Source organism: Danio aesculapii, chromosome 23, assembly GCF_903798145.1.
Source record: "Danio aesculapii chromosome 23, fDanAes4.1, whole genome shotgun sequence".
NCBI classification, from domain to species: domain Eukaryota; kingdom Metazoa; phylum Chordata; class Actinopteri; order Cypriniformes; family Danionidae; genus Danio; species Danio aesculapii.
This window is the reverse complement of record NC_079457.1, coordinates 20,405,943-20,427,692: the sequence shown is the minus strand read 5'-3', so window position 1 is coordinate 20,427,692 and position 21,750 is coordinate 20,405,943. Positions and strand designations below refer to the sequence as shown.

The window sequence follows — 21,750 nt, the reverse complement described above, 5'->3', positions numbered from 1 at the left end:
AATTGTTTTATGTTGAATTAACTTAAATCTTTACAAACAATTGAGTTAACTTAAATGATTTGCGTTGAGACAACATAAAGGAGTTGTGTGGAATATTTTCGTTGACAAAATTAACACTGGTTCTAAATAACACCCATACTTTGTGTCTCAATATGCGAGTGTGTGCTCATTTTTGTATATATATATATTTGTGAGTCCTGGCCAATCTCTTGGCCTCGGTTAGGAGACAGACCAGCAAACAAAGTGCAGAGCACACAACACCAGCTCACTGCAGCCAGCCGGCTTTCTGCCAGCTGTCTCTGTGTTCTCCCACACTGCTGCCTATTCATGCAGGCCTTAATTGGAGCTCCTGCTTTTAGAAAGAGAAAGAATGAGAATTCAAGAGGTTTAAACATCCCAATAAAAACACAGTATGGTAAATGCATTGCACAGTATGACTTAGAATGAGTTGCACAATGCTAGAGAAGGGTAGTGTACGTTTTCCATGTAGATTTACTTTTTCGTGCACATAATGATGTAAACAGTGTTGTTTTCCATTGGTTATTGCATTATTGCATATTTAATCTTGATGACCTTAAACCCACTACTGCAAGCATTTTCTCTGTCCCTGTCACTGTCAAAGCTGTTAGACCTTGAACCATTGTTTGTGTAATTAGCATGCAGTGAGCAATGCCAGAATCCATCATCGTCATCATCAGTATGTGCAAAAACAAGGGGGCAGTAGGTAAACACTGCCAACACTACTTAGAGCTATTTGTCCATCCATTTTTCATTTCTGTGTACTTGTGTGCACAAATGAAGTGGAGGCTGATGAAGTGAGTTTTGGGGTGAGGACAGTCTGTTTGGCTGATGAATGAATGATGGGAAACCTGTTAAAAATACATGTGCGGTTCCATACCGTATCTTGATCTGTGTGTATTGTGTGTGTTTATGTGTTTGTTTTAATGTGTGCGTGTCGTGGGTTGGGTCATAAATGGATGCAATGAAGCGAGTATAATGAAAGCATAAATAGAAACCGGAAGGGGTACAGGAAGAACAGAAGGAGAGGTAGAGGAATAGTAAGAGAGCAGAGAAGATTAAGAGAGCTGTGTTGGTTTTAATGCACTGTTCACCTCACATTCTCTTTTTGGTTGCCATGGAATTCTGAACCGTGTTTGTGGAGATGAATAACAATATTCAAATGCCAGACATTATTACAGCCTCAAAGTTGTGCAAATCTACTTGCTTGGTGCTATTCACAATACTTTTGTATTATTAACAGGAAAATAATAATAAAGCTGTTAAAAATACTTGCTGATTAACTGGAAATTCACTTCATTCATTCATTGATTTATTTTCCTTCGGCTTACTTCCTTTATTAATCGTGGGTCGCCACAGTGGAATGAACTGCCAACTAATCCAGCACATATTTTACGCAGTGGATACCCTTCCAGCTGCAACCCAGTACTTGGAAACACTTACACACATACACTACAACCAATTTAGTTTATTTAGTTCACCTATAGTGCATGTCTTTGGACTGTGGGTGAAACCGGAGCACCCAGAGGAAACCCATGCGAACATGGGGAGAACATGCAAACTCCACACAGAAATGCCAACTGACCCAGCCGGGGATCGAACTAGCGCCCTTCTTAATATGAAGCAACAGTGCTACTCCTAACCACTGAGCCACCGTCTCGCCCCGGAAATTTACTTGATCATTTTAATTAAAATTTATAGGACTATTTGCTTTTATGGTAAAATTGTTGAAATCGGCACCGGACCTCAATAGTTCATTTGGTTGTATTTGTATTGTTAAAAATAATATTTATTAAGTAATAAATGTGTAATTTATTAAATGATCGGTCATGTACATTCAAGTATTTTTGTATTAACCCAGATGTAGTTAGTTTTACAAGTTGTATATTATTATTATTATTTTAAATAATATATGTTTATAAATTGTATACAGTACCTTTTATTTTTTTGTAAACTGTACTAAAAATGTTTGTATCCTAATTAGGCATGGGGCAATAACCGGTTATCGCGGTTTGGAAAAGTCAAGGTTTTAAAACAGCAAAAATCTTTCTGTTATACCGTTCCTAGGGTCTATCTAAAGCTTTTTTTATGTGTTTTTTATGTGCTGTAAAGAAATCTGTGTTTGGTAAACTAACATACCTAGCAGAAGTTAACAATTTCTTTTAGTTATTTAGCCTGACATCTCAAAATATGATAAATGTGAATTGTGTTCAGTGGGGAATATGTGTTGTTTTTTACTAAGGCATGTAAAAATAACTTATTTTACAGCAGTAATCACAATACCATGAAACCATGCTATTGTTATCCAAGGTAATCACAAGGGATGTCCCGATCAGGTTTTTTGCCCTCAAGTCCAAGTCATTTGATTTTGAGTATCTACAGATACCGAAACCCCATCCGATATTTCTATAATACATAAAAAAAGAATAAAGAAGAGCAAAGAAACAGATCCAGGATGTTCCTTATTTTTTATTTAATTCACCTCATTTTAACATTCAACAATTCTGTTAATAAACAGAGCATTTCTGTGAGGTAGCTTTAACAATCAAGTAATAAACAACATAAATTCTTCACTTTTGGACTTTAGTGCAACAGTAAATTAAAAAAAAATCTAATATAAAAACAAATAGCACCTCTACTTAAAATACCTGGCAGGCAATCCCAAGTTTACATATCTCACAGTTTGCTATGGCAATGTTGTTGTCATCAACTTTATAATACCTCCAGACCGCAGTCATACTTGCGCTTTCTGCTTCAAGCTGCTTCTGTGTTCTACTGTTTCTGTGTGAATCAAGAAAGAGGTCTAACTCTGTGCAACCGCATAACACTAGATATGTTAAAAAATACTGAGATACATATATATATATATATATATATATATATATATATATATATATATATATATATAGAGAGAGAGAGAGAGAGAGAGAGAGAGAGAGAGAGAGAGAGAGGAGAGAGAGAGAGAGAGAGAGAGAGAGAGAGAGAGAGAGAGGTTACGTCCGATTCCGATCGAGTCTGAAACCACATAATCGGGCCAGATTTTCGATCACGTGATCCGATTTGGAAATCCTTAGTAATTATATCATCAGAATCTTATGCAGGCCCATGCTTAATCCTAATTTAATCTTAAAACATTATCTGCAAAAAAAACACTTTGCTATTCATAACTTATCCATTAGAAAGTGTTGTTTTAAACTATAAAAGTACACTGTAAAATTCATTCACAATTCATTCATGTTGTCCCAACACAAATCAATTACATTTTCGTAACAAATTTAGGTGGATTGAACATAAAACAATTATGTTTCCCCCCAAAATCTCAAGGATTGGGTTGTATCAGCTCATTTTGAATAAGTAGTTTGAACAAGCAGCAAAAATATTGTTGCCAAATGTGTTGCCTACTGAAAACAATCATTTTTAAATAAATAAATTAAATCTTTCAGCAAAAAGAGGGTTTTTTAAAATGCATTTTTATATATAATATATTTACATCTGTCACTCTTAAAAACAGCAGTGAAATGCCTAGGCCTCCCTAAATCTGACATGCTTCTAGATACGAGTATTGCCCGGGCACATGCAGTAGTATACGTACACTCCCTCTACTGCTCAGAAATGTAAATGCACTCCAAACAGGCACAAAGCACATAAGTGTTGGGCTTAATATTCATCATAACAAGATCACATGATTGAGATCATTTTTTTTTTACAAAGTGCATACACTGCAGATATTCATGTGGCAGTTGCATTTTTCTCTTCACCAGTTTATGTACAGGTAGCTACACTGGAGTATGTTAGTTTTGAGGGAGGTTTCTGCTTTGAAAATGATTTGCTTGCACTCTATATAAAAAATAACAGACTCTACCTCAACAGGAAAAGTAAACGCAGCAAGCTCTCAGAACATCTTATTCAAATTTGCACTCCTGTCATAGTTAATTTCCTCAAGTATTGCAAACGGAGACTAAACAAACTGGTTAGAGCAAGAGGAGGGAGAGATTACAGAAAGGAAGAGGGAAAACATGACTTGTGATCATATACAAACATCATCAGGAGAGCTGCTCGTGCAACTCCCTTTCTCTACAGTCATTAAACTATTTTTGTTGCTTGTTCAAACTACTTATTTAAAGTGAGCTGAAACAACACAATTCTTGGGATTTCAATCCACTTAAATTTGTTAAGGGAACTTAATCGATTTGTGTTGGGACAACATGAATGAATGGTGTGGAACAGAGTGCAATTGAAATGTGGAGGAACAGAAAGAGGACAGCATTGTATTGTTTGGTGTGTGTGTGTGTGTGTGGTGTTAGTCTTTACTTTTGATGGTGTGCTTTGAAATGCTTTTTCAGTTTCAATTTAATTTGTCTGCCTTTTAACCAAATCAGAAAATGCCGTTTGTTCTGTGTGTCTGTTTAGTTGGATTATAGATTACAAGAGAGAAAATGCAGCCCTGCTTTGTTCTTGCGAGGAAAAATCCTCTGCCATTCACGTCACTGGCAGCATGACGGCTTGTTGTTTACAACACTGCAACCTGGTGGAGGTGTTACGGGGCTGACAGCAATTTGCTTGAGCACACTAATGTCATTCGTTTTCAGTGAGAGTTAGCCATTTAGGCTGACGTGAATGGCAGTGATGGCCGACTAGCAGTATGTTTACATGCCCGGTTCTAATGGAGTCACAGCTGGTTTTCGCCTAGTCAGGCTACAGTTTTCATCCATCTAAGCATGACACAATGCATAAACAAATATTTAAAGGATTAAATATGTCACATGTCATCTCTCTCTTACTGAGAAAACAAACAATGATGAAGCCAGGTGTTGTCAGCATTAACTGTCATGCTATCTGTCTGTTAGTTTGTTAGTCTGACTTTGAACTGATGGGATTCCACTCCGACTGAATTTGAACTGTTTAATTGTGTGAAAATGCACGCACCATATTTTTCAGGGAATAAAAGTTGTGATTTTTTTTTTAGCGGTGTGAAATATTTGCAGTCTATGGTTAAACTATGTTTTAATGATGTACAAGCTGAGATTATCAGTCACTTTTCAAAAAACAAAGTTTGGAGTTTGCATGTTCTCTCCATGTTGGCATGAGTTTCCTCTGGGTGCTTCGGTTTCCCCCATAGTCCAAAGACGTGCACTATAGGGGAATTAAATCAACTTAATTGGCCATAGTGTATGTGTGTGAATGAGTGTGCGGATGTTTCCCAGTACTGGGTTGCAGCTGGAAGGACATCCACTGTGTAAAACATATGCTGGATAAGTTGGTGGTTCATTCTGTTGTGGCGAGCCCTGATATATAAAGGGACTAAGCTGAAGGAAAAAGAAGTCAATGGTTTGTTCTTAAATGCTCTGATTGCTGATTCAACTGTTTTGAATGAATCATTTGAAAAAAAGATTCAGTGTATTATTCATTACGACAGGAACTTGTTGCTACCTACTGTGGTGGTATTAGTATCATTTTTAAATCCATGACAGGCTTAAACTTGCCAAGATATACCAGCACAACAACATGCTCATCAAAATAGTGTTTAATACCGATATCAGAAAGATCTCAGCAAATATGAAAAGATTTTTTGTCAATAGATAATATAATGCATACATACATATACAAGTGCATATGTTTTGAAAAAATCTTTTAAGATGCTGATGATTGTTAAACGCGTCATAACAGGCTTGTGAAAAGGGTCCATATCATCACACACCCCTACTCCAATTTGTATTCCAAATTAAATTATAGTATATGTTATATATAGTATATATGTATTCCTAAGTAAATTATATTCCAGTGGAAAAACCTTAAAGCAAGCTAAATCATGCAAAGCATTTCACAAACTTTGATAGTTTCGGTTTTATTTGAAATAAATATAAAATAAATAATATCTATAGAAAATGCCTTTATACTTATTTTTCTTTCTTTCTTTTGCTTTGAATACTATTACATGTGTAAAGAATTAATTTACTCCGTTTCCACCAGCACAAACCAGGTGCTAGTTTTGAGTTAAACAAGGTGTGTATTGTTCTCTTTTTGTGCTGTTTTACTAATCTGTGTAAACAGAGATCATTCGTTAAACACAATTTTCAAAATCTCAAAAAAATCATTGTTTTTGTTGTCAAACATACCCTTAGTACTGATATTTTTAATGTTTGATAATGCATTAGCTCAAACCAATTTAGCACTTAAACTGAAGATGACTGGTTAAAAACAACATTCGCTGCAGATTTTATGTGACTCCTTTATGGAAAATACAACAATTGCGATTTATAAAGATAATCAGTGGTGTAAAGTAACTAATTACAAATACTCAAATTACTGGAATTGAGTAGTTTTTCTCAGAAATTGTAATTTACTTAGTAGTTTTATAAATGTGTACTTTTACTTCCTCTTGAGTACATTTGTAGTGCAGTATTTGTACTTTTACTCCACTACTTTCCTTCAAAATGCAGTCCATACTTTATTATTTTCTGTCTATGAGGATTAGAAAAATCAGTCCTGTGATTCCTGTCCAATCAAATCACACGTAGAAGGTAAATCGCTTCATAATGAACTACCTCAAGAAATGGGCAATTTATAATTGCAGCAAACTGTTTGGAAGCATTAAAAGTGTCCAAGATGTCCAAAATCTTTACTCGCATTGACCCAGAGACTGTTTAGATACATGTCACTGATGAGAAGATGACAGATGTTTACTGGCTCAAGACGTCAACTAGATGTCAGATTGACATTGTACCCCAACATCATGGGGAAGTTGTATTTTGTTTGAAAATAAAAATCAGGTTGATGTCAGAACTCAACGTCAAGCCGATGTCAATGTCCAACATCTAACCTAAAACCAATCAAATATCAACGTCTAACGATGTTACAGCTTGACGTTGTGTGGACATTATCACTATGACATCTATCAGACGTTGGATTTTGGTTGCCATACCTGATGAATCAATGTCAGTATTTGACGTATATATGAAGTTGGTTTAAGATGTTGGATTTCGTTGAATTTTGATAACCTTCTAACGCAACCTAAAATCAACCAAATATCAACATCATTTGATGTCGTTATTGGACATCAAAGTAATGTTGTTTTTAGACACTGGCTAGACATTCCATTTTTTGGCCACCTGACATCACAACCTAAATTTAACCTAATATTAATGTCTTATGACATTGTGTGGCTGATAGGCAATCACTAAGCACACTACAAAATGTTACATTTACACACATCCACAAATTACATGTAAATGCATCAGCTTTTAACATTGTAATAATTTCTACTCCCTACTCTTGAGTTCTTTTGAAAGGTTTACTTTTTACTCATACTTTGAGTAAAATATACAACAGATACTTTTACTCTACTTGCACTACGTTCGTAGGCAAGTAATGCTACTTTTTCTTAAGTATGATTCGTCAGTACTCTTTCCACCACTGAAGATAATACACACCGCCTTCACTCAGCTTTTGAAATGTTACCATCAGCAGGTTTAAAATTCCTAGGTTCCCGAAGAGATGCTTATAAAAGTCATCTATCCCAATTGCAGTTGTTGTGTTAATTCGGATCACTGTTTAATGTGAACAGTGCGGTTGTTAAGAATGATCTGCAGTAGTATGTATGGGGCTAATTTGTTTTTAAGGTTTTTATTCACGTTGTTGTCTTGATGAGTGTTGCTATTATGTGATTGTTGTGGTTGGATGTATGTTACCAGAGTTAAAGATAATTTTCTTTTCTGTGCCAAGCAGAACGGACAATAAAGTTTAAACTAAACTAATCTTTGCTAACATTAGTAAATAAAAGGATTGTTCAGGTCAGTTATTGATTAAAGATTAAAATTAATATTTGCTGTAGACATGTTGTTAGATCACATAAACTAATATAATTAACCAATATTAATGACTGAAACCTTATTGTTAAGTGTTTAATTTTTTATCTCCTCTTTCACTTGGTGGGGAAATCATTTTTTGGGTTCTCCAGGAAATTCTCCATTTCCATTGCTGCATTATACTCGCGTATAAGGAGCCTCTCTGCTTTTCTGCTATAGACACTGGTTAATTGGGCTCTAGAGAGAGACTAATTCCATCAACACAAAAACACACACACACACACTCAGCAAACTCCCCAGCTGCTCATGTACTGGAGAAAAGGCCTGCGCTCCATTTCCTGCTCTTCTTCATCATTAGCATCACATTCCAACACACTCTGCTTACACGTGCTTGCCTCTTTAAAAGACGTTTCACACTTGAAATTGTTGAAAGCTCACAGAAAAAAGAGCATTCTGTCGCAATTTAGTACATTTATATTGTATTTCGTATTTTAGTATTTTTATATTTATATTATATGAAAAATATAGATAGATATTTAATAAAACATTAAATTGTTTTGATGAGGACTGACTTTCATTTTCCAATAGAATAACAAAATATGGGTGAGTAATAATGACAAATTCTTACAATCAATCTCAACCAGTAGTCAGTAGTTTTGTTGATCTCAAAATTCTTAAATCAAAACACATTTACTTCAGTTTAAATTGGGTAAAACCAGAAACTAAAACTGTCAGTGGATTATTAGTTTTTTCAGATGTGCAGTGTTTTTTAATGCATTGTTATTTGTTTTTTTTTTTTTGAAAGCATAGTTATTAAGTAGAACAGCACTGACTTTAATAGCTGTATGTCCATCTATGGAAACAAGCATGTTGATCCTGGCTGTCTGGAGGGTACGTTTACATAACAATGATGTACTAAAAGAACTGTAAAGTTTCTAAAATGTTTCACATACCAGTGACAGCATTGTCAAGATAATCCCTGTGCACATGTATCCATAGAAACTCCGGAATAAAGCATTGTATTATTCATGCCAGACCACACTGTTAAAAATATTGCCTAATTAACAGGTTTCTTTTAGTGATTCATGTTTTATCCCCGGTGTATTTATGGTTATGAATTGTATTATGGCATCTTGATCTGTGCTCTGTCGAAAAACGACTAAAATTCAACAATTTAAGCAGTTTGAGACAATATGTTTTATAAGAAATTATGGTAACACTTTATTTTGATGGTCCATTTGAGTATTAGTAGACTGTCTGCTTAATATCTGCTGATACTGCTCCTTCAACAGACATTTAACTGACTATAAGAAACTTTGCAAGTACATGTCAGCTTAACCCTAACCCTAACCCCAACCTAACAGTCTACTTATAATCTAATGAGAATTAGTTGACATGTGGATGCAATGTAACAATCGGACCATCAAAATAAAGTGTGACCGAAATTATATATAGAGAATTGAGTATGTAACAGAAAATGCACTGGTTGTTTACTATCAGTTTTTTGTATCATAATTTACAACATCCGGTTTCCCCTACAAATCTAAAAACATGTGGTATAGGTAAATTGGGTAAGCTAAATTTTCCGTAGTGTATGTGTGCGGGTGAGTGTGTATAGATGTTTCCCAGTGATGGGTTGCAGCTGGACGGGCATCCGCTGTGACGACCCCGGATTAATAAAGGGACTAAGCCGAAAAGAAAATGAATGAATGAATGAATTTACAACATCACACACACATAGAATGGGTTTGCTCTCGTTTACACCAGACATTGGATTTTTTACGGAGGTTACGTCTTTTTGGAATTAACAAGAAGCTGTTGTTTTATAAAGCTGTTCTTGAAAGTATTGTCAGGTATTTTACAGTGTTGTTTGGCTACCAATCTGTACAGTGTAAATCTAAGTTGATGCATCTTTTAAAGACAGGATGTTTTCACTGATAATTCGCTTTAAATAGAAAATATTCAAACAACAGTTGAAATTAAAAACTTATGTTTGTAGTACTTTACAGTACAGTATTGATATTTTTTGTTGTTTACACTTTGCAATAATGTAATTTTTTAAACATTTTATAATAAATTAGCTGACACAAACAACTTAAAAAAAATTCCAGCCTTAATCTTCAATCTTAATTATTAGTAAATAAAAAGATTGTTCAGGTGAATTATTGATTAAATCACTTTTACTAAAATATTAATGGTTAAAACCTTATTGTAACCTTATTGTGTTTCATTTTTTTTATCTCCGATTCCCCTTGGTGGAAGAATAATTTTTTGGGTTCTCCAGGAAATTCTCCATTTCCATTGCTGCATTATACTTGCGTATAAGGAGCCTATATATCACTTCAAACTAATAAAAATGTCAATAAAATTAACTTTTCCAGATTAAGGCTTCATAATGCAATTCCAAAGGATTCACCAAATAATACACATGTGCATTACATTTTACCAAATAGAATTTTTGCCAAATTAAAAATGTGTATTCTGAAACCCATTTTTAAGAGTTTTCAGTTGTCAAGTTTTCATTAAAAATGTTTTGATGGTGTAAATGCTCTTTTACAAATATCCATCAACAGTGATAGTCTCTTCTCACTTCAACCAAAGTGAACTATTTTATCAGAAAGTAAAATTTAACAATGGGTGAAATACTGGGACACTATGGTAGTTTTATATCCTCATTATTATGGCTAATTGTTATCGGACCTATTATATAAAAAAATTTCATTTATAACAAAGAAGTGGCTATGAAAGCTCTGAGTTATTTGACTTAAATACATGGGTTTTAAGGTATAGAAGTAGGATTAGTAGTTATTACCCAGTTTATGTAACAACTATAGCCCTATTTGCATAGGATTAGTATTATCTAAGGACCTTGTGATATTTAGAAATGACCCCTCATTCACATTCAGTCATCCAGTTAGATGGTTTTATAGAAGAAACAAATATCATGAACAGAAGAATGTTCCTTACCACATATACGTCCTATACGTCTCCATGTAATAATTCTTTTGTTTTTGCTCCTCTGATGGTATTCAGTCTTTTCTTTCTGCAATTTGTATTGTTGGTGTAAGTTGACATGACTGTGCACCCACAATACTAGCAACACACTCTAACACAGCCTCCATTCTTTCTGAAAGATGGAAAAAAAGTGCACCAGAAACATTTATACAGTATACGCCCCAACACATCCAATCACAGATATGCTGATTCGCACGGGACTAATATCACTACAGGTTCAGCACTCTGTGTTCAGCAAAACATAGTAGGTCATTTGCTGGGGAATTAATTCTTTACAAATTACAGACATGGCTGGTTCACATGGGATTAAGATCACAGGCAACCTCTGAAATTATTACAATTGACTAGAGGTCATCAGGTAATACTAATCCCGTATGAATAAGGGCTCAGATATGTACAGTACATGACTGTAAAATAAAATGCAACCAAAAAGTGTGACACATTAAGTTTCATGTACCCCTGACCATTACCCCTCGTTTGGACTAGTGGGAAAAGCCCTTACGTCAGCTTTACCACAATAGCAGTCCCACACTGGTTGTGCTGAAGTGTCATTGTAAATCACCAGCACTGCAGCAAAACATCCAATCAAACACACTCTCACACTCTTGCCTCCAGCCTCTGTCAACTATAAACACAGACACATATGATCAAAACCAGTGTAAACCTTACAGTATATCTGGATTCACCACACTAACTCTGTATATTTCCAGGCCTGTAACTTTCTCTTCATCTCAACACCCCTCCTTTTCTGTCAAAATGTGTACAGTAAACACAGCATGCCCGTACCTTGTCCCAGCAGATCTGTGACCGCCTCTTTTTGAGTGGAGCTAGTTTTAGAGATACCCTTTCAACCCGGTACTCCTGAAATAATTACCACATGCAATTAAACTCACAGGCAGATTTTTTTTGTCCATTTTATTTATCACCATGTTTGTCTTGGATCATGAGGAGGCTCCAATTTGGACCAGCCGCCTGAGCTCTTTTAAAAAGGTTATGGGCTAAAACGGTCCAAGACAGATGGTTGAATAAAACTGAGAGCAGAGAGAGAATTATGAGAAGAGTACAGGCAAGATGAAGGGGATAAAAGGGGGAGTGGGAGCTGTATCCTGGAATAGCCAGCAAGTCGAGCTGTTAACTCCGCCTCCTCACCCCCCTCCTCTTTCTCACTCTCCCTCTCTCTCTTTCTCTCTCTCTGGCAGTCTTACAGTCTGTCATTTGAGCAGACAGTGAGAGCAGGAGGGAGGAAAACAGGGAGACTGAGCTGTGCTTTTGCCTGCCGTTTTCTCGCTTGTGCAGTGACACCCCTGAGACTGGATATCCGGACGGTTTATGATTCCCTAGCAGACTAGCTGGACTTTCGCTCCTGTTGGGATTTGTTTTGAGGCTCTCCCCACACCTCTTTGGAGTTAGCGCTTCAGGGATATCCCTGGCGTGAACGTGCGCGTGTGATGTGCCATGCCCATGCCTGTTAATCTTGTGGCCAGCGATTGGGGTAGACCATGAAGGGGGGCCACCATCATCGGGGCTGCGCCTGCCACCACTTGTTTCGGAAAGTCCTGGCAAAGTGCGGCTGCTGTTATGCCCGGGTCAGAGGTCAGTTGCCTTAACACTTTCACAGGGGGTTTGATTTAAAAGATATGCAGGATAAGAAATCTTGGAGTACTATTTGAGAACTTCTTGGTGTGTTGTTTCCATTTTCCTCCCACACTGGTATTTTGATTTTCATATTTGGGCTTCGATCCTCTTCCAGATTTGCTTTGGCAGATGCTCACCCACCTCTTTCTTATCTCTGCGTTCTGAGTGTGAATGTATTGCGTTTCAGGCGTGTCAGGGGATTCGTATTTTTGTTTTAATTTTTTTCCCTTACGCTCACGCTCAGCTGGAGCAACAGATGTCTGTCACTTCTCATGGTTACGGCTTCCCCTCACACTTTTCATCTCACTCCCCCTCTCAGAAACGCACATGAGATTATCAAGCGGCAAGAAGGGCGCGTGTGCATGTGTGTTTATGTGCATGCATTAGATGCAGTGTTTATGTGTAGGACAGGGTGCCATGTGTTCAGTGGGGGGGTTTGGTGGAGCACGTGGGTGGATGAAACACTGGAGGCTTTAGGGGAACATTTGTTCCCCACTTCAGCAGTGAAACGCTCACCAAGGAAGGTCCCTGATTGTTTTGCTTTTGTTTTTATGGCTTTTTGGTCTTTTAGGTTTTTCAGCTAATGGATTTTTTTTGTTAATAAAGGGGTAGTTTAAGAAAAAAATTCCAATTCTGTTATTTGCTCCATCTCAAGTCATTTCAACATTTTTTGTCAGTACAGAGAAATTTGGGGTTAATGGGGTCCAATGTTCTTTTGCATCTCTTCCATTAGTAGTTTATACAATTTTTCTGTTGTGACATATAGTAGACAGAAAGTCACACTGGCTTGAAACAAACAAACAAACAAACAAACAAACAAACAAACAAACAAACAAACAAACAAACAAACAAAATGTAAATGTTGCCAAATTTTATATTTTGAGTGCACTATTCCTTTTAAGTTTGCACTACTAGTGTTAAACTGAGGGAAATGTCGTATTTAATAATTAATACTATTATAATAAATAACAATAAAATAAAATAAATATAATAATTTAGATCTTGAAATTACATCTATCCAGTTGGTTTTTGATATGCTTGTTTAAATAAAATTAAATGTTTTATTTGCTCCTTCTCAAGTCATATCAAACATTTTTTGTCAGTTCAGAGAAAGTCAATGGGGTCCAACGATCTTTTGCATCGCTTACATTATATAAACAAAAGTAGTTTATATCACTTTTTCTGTTGTATTACACTGTAAAAAGAAAGTCACACTGGATTGAAACAAACAAACAAACAAAAAAAAGAGTAAATGTTTCCAAATATTATATTTTAACTGCATTACATCCTTCTAGTTTGCACTAGTAGAGTTCCACCTGGGAAAATATTGCTTATTAAATCATTTAGATATCTTGAAATTACATCTATCCAGTTGGTTTTTGCTATACTTGTTTTACTTAAAAACTCCAATTCTGTTATTTGCTCCCTCTCCAGTCATTTCAAACCTTTTTTGTCAGTACAGACAAAGTCAATGGGGTCCAATGATCTTTTGTATCCCTTCTATTATATAAACAAAAGTCGTTTATATCGTTTTTCTGTTGTGTTACACACACAAAAAAGTAAATGTTGCCAAATATTATATTTTAACTGCACTATCCCCTTAAAGTTTGCAGTAGTGGAGTTCAACTTTGGAAATATTGCTTATTAAATAATTTAGATATCTTGAAATTACGTCTATCCAGTTGGTGTTTGCTATACTTGTTAAATTAATAATTTCAATTAATTTATTTGCTCCTTCTCAAGTCATGTCAAACAAACAAAAAAAACTAAATGTTGCCAAATATTATATTTTAAGTGCACTGTCCCTTTCAAGTTTGCACTAGTAGAGTTCAGCTGGGGAGAATATTGCTTATTAAATAATTTAGATATCTCGACATTACATCTATCCAGTTGGTTCTTGCTATACTCCATCTGTTTTGAGTCTGGAATTGTATAATTTATGTTAAACATGCTGCTCTAGAGCTTTCTTTGCATGCTTTTTTTTTATCATCGTTTCGACTCTGTGGGGCTCTGGCATAGTTCAGATGCTTCTAGTTTAATCTCCAGCGCTTATGTAATGGATATTCTTCCTCTGAGCCAGAGTATGTGCTTTCTACCTTCATTTAGGATCATCTAAGTTAACCTCAGACATCATTCTGAAGTCGTGACAATCCATGCAAGCCATCTAGGGGCTGCAGTGTATCTCAAATAGATGTTATTTGTTTTACTATCTAAAGTTTTGTCCATTTCTTTGCTGTTGTTTGATGGTGTATGAATTCACTTTTTTTAAAACAATAATTTGTGATTATTTTCTCAAACTTTAACAAAACATTTTGTACAATCAAGGTTGTAATTTTTTCCCCATTTTTAAACCTGGCCGCTAAAATGAATTAACAAACAATTAAAATTAAAATAAAATTACAACAGGAATAGATAAAAATGTAGCAAAATGGAAAATAATAATAATAAATTAATAAAATAAATCAAAAGAATAAAATAATAATAATATTTTAAAAAATATAAATAAAATATAACATTTATAGTATTGTATACATTTACAATTATACAATATCAAATGTGAAAATAATTCAAACAAATAATTACCTACAATACATGATATGAATTCACTTATGTATTAAAAACTATTTTTGAACCCTAAAATATACTTTTTTGAAATGAAATACAAATCCAATGAATGTGTCGAAGACTAGACCCCCAATTTTATATCCATACAAAACATGACAGTGAGTCTATATTATTAGTAAAGATATAAAATGACAATTAATTAATATTTTGGAAGTGTTATATTTAAAGAGAGATTTTTGATTTGTAATCAAGGGATTCTTCTAAATTTGTTTATGTATGAGTGTATACTGATATACTGAGTGCATGTTTATGTGTATTGATTTGTATACTATATTTGTTTATTTGTCTATACAAATATATAAATCTTTGTGGCGGTTTCATTCTATATATATATATATATATATATATATATATATATATACACACACAAATCAATGCACATAAACATGCACTCAGTATATATATATATATATGTAGTATTATTTGAGAAATATGTTGTATAACATGCATCATCTTTTTTATATATATATATTTAATTAACATATAAAATAGGACTGTTTTTTGCTGTTCGTTCTGATGAATCCCTTGCCTAAAGAACACCGACACGTTATTTGAGCTACCCCAGAGCACTTTTTGTCTGTTTTTGGATTCTTCAAAATATGTTCGACATGATTTTTATAAACTTTTGTTACATTTTAATGGGTATTTTCTGTAAATCATCAAAAGTCAAACATTTATGATCATAAATTTTCACTCAAAATAAAATGGCACAAATTTAAATGTACCAGAAAAAAATTAGGAGAGAATTACATGTGTTTTGATTCTTTCAAACCCCTTTTTGTCAAAAACAGACCCACTATTACTGCTCACAGAGTAAATTAATAATTTTTGATGGTGGCCAATATGCTTCTAGAATAGAAGGGTTACAAGGGAACTTTAACTTAAAATGGACTGCTGTATTGATCAAAACAAACTACCTGTTGCACTTTTAATCAAACAAAGAAAACGTGAAAAATGGCAGTGTTTTCACTTTCATCAGCAAAGGTAAACGTCTCAAAGTGACTGTACCCTGTGGTTACATATAGCGCTGCTCTAAGTCAGCAAATATAAATTTAATGTTGGACATTAGCATCAGGCTCTCTTCTTTAAATATAAATCACATTAAGAGAAAGCTGTAGGCAGATGGATGCGCTTAAACCCATATGTGCCTTCCTCCCACCCTCCTCTTCTCTTTCACTTTCTCAGCCTGACTCTTCTGCCTTGGAGATTATGTGCCTCTTTCTGACACCTAAGCTCTATTCTTTATGATAGAAGGCAGTATAAATGGCTGGTTTATGTAAGGGCGTTTAATCATGCTTGGATGAGGGCTAAATGTTTATTCAGCCCTGGGAATAAAGTACACAACCTGAATGTGCCTGGAGCAGGAGGGCTGTCGACGTGCTGTTTTCTGCATGGTTAAAGGGGCAGACGTGATTGCATGTGCGGGAACAGCTATCGGCCTGGTGCACAACATCACGCACATCCCTTTAGGGACCCTACAGATGTGTTTCCGTTGTGGCGGCACACACATGTCTCATATCTAGAGTGAATTGCTAAAACTTGCATGCTCCCTCTTTGTTTTGATGTTGATTGGAATAGCAATCTAGATTGCACAGAGATAATTATCTACACATATCAGTGTTTCTCCAATGGTTTTTCCTGGCTGTGAGGGTGTAATTGATGGAAAAGACCTTCCAGTAAGCAACTTCCAAAACTTGAAGTGATTCGACTTTACCACTATGCTTTAAAAAGAGATGGTATTATCATGGTATTATGGTTACCACAAGATTATAAATATATATAACAAGGTAATGAATGATTACGTTATGGATTCATTCATTCATTCATTTTCTTTTTGGCTTAGTCCCTTTATTAATCAGGGGTTCCCACAGCGGAATTAACCACCAACTTATCCAGCATTTGTTTTACATATTGGATGCCCTTCCAGCCGCAACCCAACACTGGGAAACACCCATACACTCTTGCATTTACACACATACTCTATGGCCAATTTAGCTTATTCAATTCACCTATAGCGCATGTCTTTGGACTTTGGAGCACTCGGAGGAAACCCACGCCAACACAGGGAGAACATGCTAACTCCACACAGAAATGTCAACTGACCAAGCCGGGGCTCGAACTAGCGACCTTCTTGCTGTGAGGCGATCATGCTACCCACTGTGCTGTTATGGATTATGTTATGATAAAAATAGGATACAGAACATTCTTCTAAATGTGGTAACACTATATATATTTTTAGATATTTTACACTACAGTTTAAAAATGTCTTGATCAACAAAACATTTGTTCAATCCAAATGACAGTAAAATTGATCAACTATTAAATTAATTAATTAATAGATTAAATATATTCCAATTAAAATAAATGCTATTTTAATATATAATTTATTCTTGTGAAGCAAACAGAAATCATCCCTATTACTCCAATTTTCAGTTCTACCAGAAAGACCAGGAAGATAATTATGATATTGAATTACATTTATTGATGAGTATTATTTGACAAAAGTATCATTTAACAAAACATAGGATTTCTTTGGCGGAGGCCCCATCCGTAGCTTGAATTGAAAGGTTTTAGATCCAGCTATGACTGCCGAGGATGAAGGCAGGGGTGGAGCCTACCCCCCTTAACATGGGCCAATCTGGTGGTGGTGGAGAGGATGGTGGGTGAACGTCTGCGTTGGTACCTGCAACCAAATGAATGAACAGCTTATACAGTTGAAGTCAGAATTATTAGCCCCCCTTTTAATTTTTTTTCTTTTTTAAATCTTTCCCAAATGATGTTTAACAGAGCAAGGAAATTTTCACAGTATGTCTTAAAAATGTTTTTCTTCTGGAGAAAGTCTTATTTGTTTTATTTCGCCTAGAATAAAAGCAATTTTTGATTTTTCAAAAACCATTTAAGGCCAAAATTATTAGCCCCTTTAAGCTATTTTTTTTCTTCGATAGTCTACCCTAACCTGCCTAGTTAACCTAATTAAAAAATAACTAGTCAAATATTATTTTATTTTATTTATTTATGTTTAGAAATGTGTTGAAAAAAAACCTTCGCTCTGTTAATCAGAAATTGGAGAAAAAAATAAACAGGGGGCTAATAATTCTGACTTCAACTGTATATTCCTTGTGTCTCTTGGTTATTGGTTGGAACTGATTGTGATGAGTGAAGTGACATAAGGTCTTCCTGGTAGAACTAGTGCTAAAACCTACATTTCTGCTTAAGATATTTATATTTATTAATTTGGTTTAATTGTTGTCTGTGACTATGTTTACATGGACATCAGAAATTGAATTATTTGCCTTAATCTGAATAAGACAATAATAAGATTAAGGCATTTACACAAGTTGCTTTTTCAATGTTCCTTTTATGATCCCGTTTTACATGTTATAGCACAGGGGTTACCAATCTCGGTCCTGGAGGGCCGGTGTCCCTGCAGGGTTTAGCTCCAACTTGCCTCAACACACCTGGCTGGGTGTTTCAAGTATACCTAGTAAGACCTTGATTAGCTCATTCAGGTGTGTTTGATTAGGGTTGGAGCTAAAATCTGCAGGACACCGGCCCTCCAGGAACAAGTTTGGTGACCCCTGTTATAGCAGATAGTTAGATTAACATCATTGCGTCACCACGCTATCCACATTTCCTATGGAGTTTCATATAATATCAGGTGTTTCATTGTTTATTTGTTGACTTTAACTGCAGTTTGGCACTTTTAGGACCATTGCATTCATGCTCCCGTGACAAAGGTGATATTGGATGCGAGTATATATGAAGTAAGGACGGGTGTTTTAATGGAATTTGCTACCACATGCTGAATAAAAAAAAACCCTCCACATTTTGTGATGCGGTTGTCTGTGGTTCTTTACTGACTCGATAGATGCAGAGAATAGTGTCAAACAGCTGTGTTTGTATGGAATTTCCTGTCGCAAAATGCGACGAAAAGTCCTACTTGATGGTAATAGTTTGAATAAGGTGTTTACATGTCTTCAAAAATGAGTCCAAAATCGGCCTACTCCACATGTCTTAATTCGATTTCTGTTTCGTTCGATTATGACTTCAGTCAGATTAAGGTTTTTAAAAATCGCTGTTTACATGGTCAACTCTTAATCAGAGTATAGTCTTAATCATATTCAAAATTGAATTATTGGCGTCCACGTAAACGTACTCAGTGTTTTTAGTACATTTCAGTGTGGTTGGTAGGGTGTTCTGAACAATTCTAAGTCAAAATAAATTAGCAATTACATTTAGGCTTTTATACATCCTTGACTGGATGTAAATGTAGTTTATTCATTCATTCATTTTGGCTTAGTCCCTTTATTAATCTGGGGTCGCCACAGCGGAATGAACCGCCAACTTATCCAGCTTTGTTTTATGCAGCGGATGCCCTTCCAGCTGCAACCCATCACTGGGAAACACATACACACTTATTCACACACACACATACACTACGGACAATTTAGCCTACCCAATTCACCTATACCGCATGTCTTTGGACTGTGGAGCACCCGGAGGAAACCCACGCGAATGTTGGGAGAACATGCAAACTCCACACAGAAACGCCAACTGACCCAGCCGAGGCTCGAACCAGCGACCTTCTTGCTGTGAGGCGACAGCACTACCTACTTGCGCCACTGCGTCGCCCCATAAATGTAGTCTATTTATACCAAATTTACAGTATTGTTCTTCATGCACCAACCATATGCTTGATTTATAAACAATTTTATGCATCAGGGTCACAAAAGCTCGACCACTTCCATCAGTTCCCCAGTGGTGTAGCCATCTTTCCAAAGCCCAGCAGAATGCAATCACATTGCTTTTTCAGCCAAACCATCATTCTGGTAATTGCAAGGCGGTGAAAGCTGTTTCTTTTCCACTCTGCAGCTGTGGATGGCTATTATTTACAAACCCAGCAGGAATCTGCCATATGACGTCTCTTCTTCCCATCCTAATGAGCACCAAGATACAAGACGCATGACAATCATCTGTTCAGACGCTATTAGGTGACCATGACTATGTAGCTGAGACAGTTCCCCACTGATACCTGAACGAAAACACTGCCTTGCTTAATAGGATGACTGCATGTGTGCGTATGTATCATTCATAGACCCACTTAGAGAATCAATAAACTTAGAACAGAAATCTTGGACGTAATGGCACCATGCATTGACTTTATAAAATCAAGCATCAGCAGAGCTTACAGCTGAGACACCACATTTCAGCGTAATTGCTATTAGCATCACACTGAACGTCCAGATAGAAAGACAATATTGTTTTGAGTTAAAAAATAAAAGCAAAGGGGACAGAAAAAATAACAGAGACAGAGGAAGTGAAGGACGGATGCAAATGGTCTGAAGAGACATAACTCAAGAATTGCGTCTGAGCCCAGCTAAGAGTTTGTGTTATCTTTTGAAACTTGCTTGGCTCTGACAGAAACAGGAAGCTGAGTTTTTACCTCAGGAAAAAACACATCTTTGCCTAAAATGAGCTTGACAAAAGAGCTTGTTGCAGCTGTGTTCATAGAGAAGAACATGCCATGGGGCTGAAAACCATTTCAGATGTCCCATGGAAAAGATTTAGGATTTACGCACACTGATTAGCATGGTCGCGTTGTTTGTTAGCATGTTATCTGGCTTATTTTAGCAAGCGATTCAAGTCTCGCATTGATGCTTCCTGGTTAAACTTGATTAGTTAGTGAAGAAGACATTTTTTGGAGGTCAAATACTAAATTGACGCAACTGTTTAGTGAATTTGCTTAACTTTCTAAGAAAGCCAGTGTTCCCTGCCATCTCTGGGAGTCTGTTGTGACGCAGATATTTGAAGCTCCAGCCTCGTTCTCCTTTCTCAGCATGATCCTGCAAATTCAATTTACATCACAAAAACAAAATGGTTTCCCCTAAAACAGCTTTATAAAGTACGTTACCATACTACATGACCTTCAGAGGCATGTAAAGCCTCTTACCCATCTGCTTTAAAAGGCTAGTGAGGAACGATATTTTAATGAAGCCCGAGTTTGAGCATGTGCTTCTCGTCATGGTAGTGATTAAGAAGGAGACAGTACCACTCTGCAGTAAGTCACAACATCTGCTGCTATATTGCATTTCTACCACTGCAAAGCCCCCTACACTTCTGGTGGTATGTCACAAACCCATAGGTAATCTTGCTTTTATATAGGCTTTCCAGAGCACAGGCAGTCATAATGTGTCAGACAGGCTCCAGTGGCAGGAAAGAAGTAAGTGATTCGAGTAAGGACCTTTGCGGCTTTTCTCTGCCAAGAGAACAAGTCTCCTTTCCAAGTCTCTGTTTTCTTTGGCCAGGCTATATATTGAAACCAATGGCTCCGTGCTTTCTGCCTCCCCATGCCTTCATTTTCACCTGCAGGTTTCCATTCTTGTTTTCACCACAAGCCAATTTCGAAAGCCTGCTGGGGTGATGCCTGTGAGGCGAGATAAAGAGCAATTAGAGGTGGAGAATCGGTCACAACAATTGTTTGTTACTCCCCATGTAATGTACACATAAACAACACATCTGTGTCTTGAAAGCCAGTTGCATAATGCAAGAGAGAAACTTGTCGCTGTTTGATGTTCATTTGTTCTTTGTAAATCACTGGGAAAAATGTAAGCAAACCTTCCTTCTTATTGTTTGTTGGCATATTGGAATGTCT

The 21,750-nt window shown here is 36.0% G+C and overlaps 1 protein-coding gene across 2 annotated transcripts in view; it reads left to right on the top strand.

Moving 5' to 3' along the window:
- arhgef25a (Rho guanine nucleotide exchange factor (GEF) 25a) overlaps nt 1-21,750 on the top strand; it is a 145,394-nt gene that overhangs the window by 19,406 nt on the left and 104,238 nt on the right. Inside the window, exon 1 of one of the 2 annotated variants that reach the window (XM_056448839.1) lies at nt 12,039-12,431. The exons of the other annotated variant lie outside the window; for it this stretch is intronic. Within the exon in view, the coding sequence (XP_056304814.1) occupies nt 12,338-12,431 (94 nt within the window). The 5' untranslated portion in view covers nt 12,039-12,337. Of the gene's footprint in view, nt 1-12,038; nt 12,432-21,750 lie in introns of those variants that run through there. 2 annotated transcript variants of the gene reach the window in all.